Source organism: Pseudorasbora parva, chromosome 18 (genome assembly GCF_024679245.1).
Source record: "Pseudorasbora parva isolate DD20220531a chromosome 18, ASM2467924v1, whole genome shotgun sequence".
Lineage (NCBI taxonomy): Eukaryota > Metazoa > Chordata > Actinopteri > Cypriniformes > Gobionidae > Pseudorasbora > Pseudorasbora parva.
This window is the reverse complement of record NC_090189.1, coordinates 10368511-10375473: the sequence shown is the minus strand read 5'-3', so window position 1 is coordinate 10375473 and position 6963 is coordinate 10368511. Positions and strand designations below refer to the sequence as shown.

General features: G+C 39.0%; 1 protein-coding gene across 1 annotated transcript; it reads left to right on the top strand.

The window, feature by feature from the left end:
- Positions 1–1815: 1815 nt before the first annotated feature.
- Positions 1816–2688, top strand: LOC137047086 (C-C chemokine receptor type 8-like). Its single transcript, XM_067424645.1, has one exon. It carries the CDS (start codon positions 1861–1863, stop codon positions 2686–2688), a length of 828 nt encoding a protein of 275 aa, XP_067280746.1. The 5' UTR covers positions 1816–1860.
- The last annotated feature ends 4275 nt before the right edge of the window (positions 2689–6963 follow it).

Genomic DNA, 6963 nt, shown 5'->3' with positions numbered 1-6963 from the left:
CTTGTGATCATTTTGGGGTGATATATTGCGTGGAGCTACAGCGAATCAACCTTGTGCCATGCCACTTCTGACACCATTTAGATTTTCTCAAGAACTGAAACAATGCAGAATGGGGTTACCAACAGAACCATGTTGTTTTATTTCTCACTCCCTGCGTCCCCATATACATCTGCCTCTGTCTGTGACCAGTGAGAAATGAACCTAGGGTAATTAACAGATGGTTACCGAGTAGATCGTTCTCTAGTATGCATTTTCATGAAAATCGAATGTAAAAAGTTTTATCTCTAAAAACAGATTAGTTTATAACGCTTGTCTATGGGGCACAGGGTAAGTGAAATTAAATCGCTAGTTAATGCCACTAAAAAGGTTCAAAATAGCCTCACACTAACACGGTAGCATAATGAGGGTCCCTACATGCAAACCAAAGCATTGAGAACTTTGTAAGTGTAGAAACAGTTTAATAAGGACATACTTTATAAAGACAATTCATTACGTGTCTACGGACATGCGCCATCTTGGAAAACGTGGCTCGGCTCGTCTCAACAAGTCGAGCCACAAACACTGTGCTAAGTGATGAACAGTGACTTGGAATCTTATATGGTCCGTTGTTTCCGGAAGAAAGCACTGAACACAACAGAGAAAATAAATGAAAATAAAAAGGTCCATGTAATTAGATTTCACAAACTTAATTCCTATCGACCAGCAGACTTAGCACAGCGTTCGTGGCTCGACTGGCGCCTGTCCATAAAACGCGTTATGCACTGTCTTTATAAAGTATCTTCTTATTAAACTGTTTGTACACTTACAAAGTTATCAATGCTTCAGTTTGCATGTAGGGACCCTCATTATGCTACTGTGTTAGTGTGAGGCTATTAACTAGCAATTTAATTTTACTTATTCTATGCCACCCTCATCCTACCCAAGAGTGTGTCATATACATGCCATAAAGTGCATACCATATGCAAGCCAAAACTAATTTTGGCATATGTGATGGTGTTGTATACCTTATCATTAACACAGACCATAGCTGAGACGAGGGAGACCTGAAGGTCTTTGAATGTTATGTGCTTTATATATAGTGCTATTTCTGTAATTAAAACATCTGCCGAAATCAAACCCACATTTTCTCCCTTCTATTTAAATGTTTTACGCAATTTAAACAGAACACCATTGATCATTTTGAATCTTGTGCATGTGTTGCAGAGGTTTGCATATGTTTTGTTTTATCTGACATGTTACATATAAAAGCTATGCACATATATTCTTGTGACAGCTGTAAAGTGAGACTAGAAAAACAGCAGTGTCATTTACACCCAGAGAGACTGGACCTTTACTCTTCAGGTGACAAACTCTCCTTTTTGATTGATTTGTTTGTTTTTCTTTTCAATAATATGCAAAAACATGAGCGTGATTACCAGATGTTGTTTAAGTGTTACAGGTGAATAAATACATTAATTAGCTGAATGTGTAAAATGGTGCTGAAGTGTATAGTTTCACCTTAGAAATATAATAGCAAATGTTAGCAAATGATCTACATTTGTTTTATGATAATGAATAGAACCATACCATTTTGAAGTTAAGATAATTTAAATAATTTGGTTTAACTAGTGTGTGTACTTCTAGCGTGATGCATTTGTTTAGTTATAATGTCACTTAAAATAATTCCCTAGACATGAAAGTAATTCAATATTGGAAAGATCTGGTAATTGTGTACAACTGGAGACTGGGATATATTGAAGATTTAAATCTTGAGTCGATTTATTTAGCCTTTTTTTTCCATAATAAAATCTTTTATCTTTTCCAATAGATTGCAACTAGCTATTCATTTTATGAATTAGATTGAGAACGGAAGAAAACAAAATGAACAACTCTACAGTGAATGTCACTACACCTGAATCATTCACAACTTATTCCTTTGGGCTATTGGACATTCTGGAAATGTATACATGCAGTTTTAGTTTCCTGTTTGGTCTTCCTACACACTCCTATGTTATATGGCTCATCATCACAGGAAATGGAGTTACATCAGAGTTCTTCATCCTCAATCTCTCTGTTTGTGAGATTGGCAACTGTGTGAATAGTTTGGTTTTTCTACTGTCTTTTTGGTTTGCAAATCTCACAACATTAAATCGTTTTTTAATGGGACTAGGCATCACCGGCCGTCCTGTGTTTCATTGTCTGATGTGTGTTGAGCGTTACCTGGCAGTGGTTCATCCTGTAACCTTTCTGAAGTTCAAACCTCTCAGATATAGAGTGATCTGCTGCACTGCGACCTGGATTATTACTCTTGGATCCTGTTTTTTATTCCTCTCTCTGAATAGTCCAGCACAAATATGGTTCTACACTCTGCAGTTCCTCCTCTTCCTCTCCGTCCAGTTGTTTTGTCTTGTGGCTGTTCTCAGAGCTCTGAAGCAGTCAGGACCAGGAGAGAGAGGGAGAGAGAGAAAGGAGGAAAACCACACGAAGAGAAGAGCATTTAAAATCATTCTAATAACTACTGTAAACACTGTTATCATATATGTCCCATATATTATCACAGGACTCTTTACCATTGTGACAAAACAGAATATTCGTGCACTTTGGTTAATTTGTATACTTTGTTTTTTACTGGCTGGTTTTGTTCAGCCTGTTCTTTATCTGTGCCGTGCTGAAAAACTTGTCTGCCTCTGTTCCTCAAAAGTTTTGTAAACAATCCTTATTAAAACTTGTATAACAGTATAGAAATGCCCATATCCAGCATTTGCATGCTTTGTTTTATCCATGATATATCATTGTGACAACTTTTAAATGAGACTGCAAAAACAGGACTGGACATCATATGTTTTACACCCAGTGAGACTGGACATTCACTCTTCAGGTGACAAACTCTCCTTTTTTACTGTATTTGTTTATTCCATTCAGCGATATGGAAAAAAACCAACATGAATAGCAGATAAACTGTAGATTAAGATTTATGGACAATTTAGATTAATTAGCTGTTGAGTAAAACAGGGTGAGGTATTCTGTTTTAATTGAGATTTTGAATATGACCATAGATATGCACAAACTACTAAGTCTCTAGTATATTTTCTTAGCCTGGTTAAAACTATACCATTCTCAGTAGTAACTGAGTTATGGCCTGGCAAAACTTCATAGACAAATCATTTCCAAAGGGGCGTCACCAACAGACGATGATGTAGCCGGAGAAACATCTGAGACAGCAATTTTTGTGATTTCGAAGATGATGTTTCAGTGGCTTCTGACGACTTTTGACATTGTTGTAAAATAAATATGATAATAGCTGGTGTCCACCGCCACTCCATCAACATTTTTGCAAAATTTGGAAAGCTAATAGCATCTCAGGCAGACTGAAACATCTCGGATTGACAGTCGAACAGAAAACATCAAGCTCTGATCGCATTTGCCCCCATTGTAAGGCATTTGTATTGCGATTGGAATGCGATTTGCAATATTTTGAAAATAAAATAATAATCATTAGTCTTTGGAAATTGTGTCTCACAAACTTTATGCAAATTCAGTCATTTCAGATGTGTTAGAACATTTTCAGACTTGAGCATAGTCACGCTAGTTATTCAATTACATTATTTTACATAATTACCAGATCTGAGTGTTGTTCTTCGCTTGGGTTTTAACGAAAAGGAAAAGTTTAAATCGTTTAAAACAGATGCGATAGCTGATTTGAACGAGTGATGTTCCACGTCGGCATCCATCTTCACCCATCGTCAACGCTCAAAGCCCGCCCAAACGTTTCTGATTGGTGCCGCGATTTTGACGGATTAGAAATGGGTTTAAATGAGCTCTTTGCCAGAATACTTGCAGAGCAAATTTAAACTTGCCGGAAATGGTCTGGGTTTTCCCAGGCTAATATTTTCTTTTTCTTCCTATAGATAACTTATTGTTTATTTAGTGAGATGTTCAAGAAAAGAAGAAGATTTATAATTCATCAGTGAATTTCACCAAACTTAAAGCATCCCTAAACTCCACTGCTCATACCTTTGGGATAATGGAAAGTTTAGAAATGTGTATGTGTGCAGTTTTAGGGCTCTTTCACACCTGCCTTGTTTGGTCCGGATTTTCGGACTTTTCAGTTTGGTCTGAATCAAAATTACAGGTGTGAATCCTTCCCCGTACCACGGTCCTGACCAAATAGATGAAATTTGGTCAGACGAAAAGAGGTAGTCTCTGTCCAGATCAAACTGAACAAAGGTTCATTTCTTGTGTGAAAGCATTTTCTGTATAATTCGGACTTTCAGACCATTTACAGGAAATTCTGGTGGTAGGATTAGTGAAAAAACACAGGTTAAACTCACAGAACCGCTTGTGTAGTCAGCCTGTGTGAACAGTGTCCTTTGCTTGACTATTTATTTTCGAGCTTTATATACTACACAAATGATCGCTCCGTCGCAGTTATTGTCTGCTAATAAATAGATGGTGAAACATTTATTATCCTGCTTGATAAGGGACATTCTGCGTTAGTTATGGAGAACAGAAAATACTTGAAAGCTGTGGTGGAGAGCCTGCACTTCACTGCCTGCCAGGGGATCGCACAGAGAGGTTACAAAGAGGGTGAGTCGTCACACAACTTGGGAAACTTTCGTGAGCTGCTGCATGTTATTACTAAGTTTGATCCAACAATTGACAAGAAGTTAGCTACCAACCCATCAAATGCCAAATACACTCACCATGATATTCAAAATTAGATATTTTCTGTAATGGCAGAAATTATAAGAAAGAAGATAAGTGATGAGTAAGAGATTTCGAGTGCTTTGCTGTTTTGGTGGATGAGAGAAAAAAAAAGGAGCAGATTTCTGTTATCATGCGATATTTGCAGCCAGAATCAGGGGAAGTGCATGAGGATTTTTTTGCCTTTCACTGCCACAGATGGATTGGATGCAGATGGATTGGATGCAGAAAAGGCCAGCATCAAACACACACTCAGTCAGTGTAATATTGATATACATCATGTGTTGGTCAATGCTACGATGGAGCATATGTGATGTCCAGATGTATTAATGGTGTGCAGGAAAAATTCAGCTTGACCCGACAGCACAACCAGTTGAGCTCAAGAGACTGTGCGATATTCGCTGGGCTTGCCATTATAATGCGATCTGTGCCATCAAGAAAACTCTCCCCGCTATCCGAGCCACCCTGCGTGATATCATCTCAGTCACACCCACATCACAGAGGCAAGAGCCATCAGTGCCATCATCGATGACAAGTTTGTTTTGCACCTCATCATGTTTGAGGATTTATTTAGAACAACAATGTTCATGTCAGATCAGCTACAGGCCCCCAATTTTGACCTCATTGCGGCAGTGGATTTGGCCCAGTCTGTACTTAATGCTCTATCATAAAAGCACACAGACACAAAGTGCAAAGAAATCCAACAACAAGCAGAGACTCTGTGTTCAAACACAGGCACATACTTCACGTGAGAAATGGCAGACCCAGAAAACTCGACACCTGGAGGATTTTATTGTGGAGGCCCAGAGAGAACACAGACAGACAATAGTGATGACATGAAAACGCACTCTTTCTATCCAGTTATAGACAGGTTGATGGTGGAAATGAAACAGCGCTTTTCAACAGACGCAAATTATGTACTGAAAGGTGTGCCAACTCTCAGCCCAAAACACAAAACTTTGGACAAACAACTTCTGCTGCCCATGGCCCGACACTATAGTGTCAGTGAGGAAAACCTGTCAGCAGAGCTCTATTACCATTATAACCATTATCTACAAGGTTTCTACAAGGCTCCACTAGTCCACTAAAGTTTGGGACAGGTGTGGTGGTATGGGTAAGTTTAAGGGTAAAGTTAGGACAGGCGTGGTGTATGGGTAAGTTTAAGGGTAAAGTTAGGGACAGGTGTGGTGTATGGGTAAGTTTAAGGGTAAAGTTAGGGACAGGTGTGGTGTGTGGGTTAGTTTAACAGTAAAGTTAGGGACAGGTGTGGTGTATGGGTTAGTTTAAGGGTAAAGTTAGGGACAGGTCTGGTGTATGGGTAAGTTTAAGGGTAAAGTTAGGGACAGGTGTGGTGTATGGGTAAGTTTAAGGGTAAAGTTAGGGACAGGTGTGGTGTATGGGTAAGTTTAAGGGTAAAGTTAGGGACAGGTGTGGTGTATGGGTAAGTTTAAGGGTAAAGTTAGGGACAGGTGTGGTGTATGGGTAAGTTTAAGGGTAAAGTTAGGGACAGGTGTGGTGTGTGGGTTAGTTTAAGGGTAAAGTTAGGGACAGGTGTGGTGTATGGGTAAGTTTAAGGGTAAAGTTAGGACAGGTGTGGTGTATGGGTCAGTTTAAGGGGAAAGTTAGGGACGGGTGTGGTGTATGGGTAAGTTTAAGGGTAAAGTTAGGGACAGGTGTGGTGTGTGGGTTAGTTTAAGGGTAAAGTTAGGGACAGGTGTGGTGTATGGGTAAGTTTAAGGGTAAAGTTAGGGACAGGTGTGGTGTATGGGTAAGTTTAAGGGTAAAGTTAGGGACAGGTGTGGTGTATGGGTAAGTTTAAGTGTAGGGTTAGGGACAGGTGTGGTGTATGGGTTAGTTTAAGGGTAAAGTTAGGGAAAGGTGTGGTGTATGGGTCAGTTTAAGGGTAAAGTTAGGGAGGGGTGTGGTGTATGGGTCAGTTTAAGGGTAGGGTTACGTGTAAGGGAAGTGTCAACAGTGTAATTATAAATGTAATGTGTTTTACATAATAAGTACAAAGTAAAAACATGTACGCAATAAGCATTGTAAGAAATTATGGTCCCACTTTATATTAGGTTGCCTTAACTACTATGTACTTACATCAAAAAGTAAGTACAATGTACTTACTGTGTTCAAATTGTATTGCAAAGCACTTTTGCTGATATTGAGGTGGGATACGGGTAGAGTTAGGGACAGGTGTGGTGGTGTGGGTAAGTTTAAGAGTAGGGTTTGGTGTAAGGGAGGTGCCAACTGTATAATTACAAATATAAATTAATTAATTAC

Coding starts and splice junctions, on each gene's coding strand:
- LOC137047086 (XM_067424645.1), top strand. CDS start 1,861: ATGAACAACTCTACAGTGAATGTCACTACACCTGAATCATTCACAACT.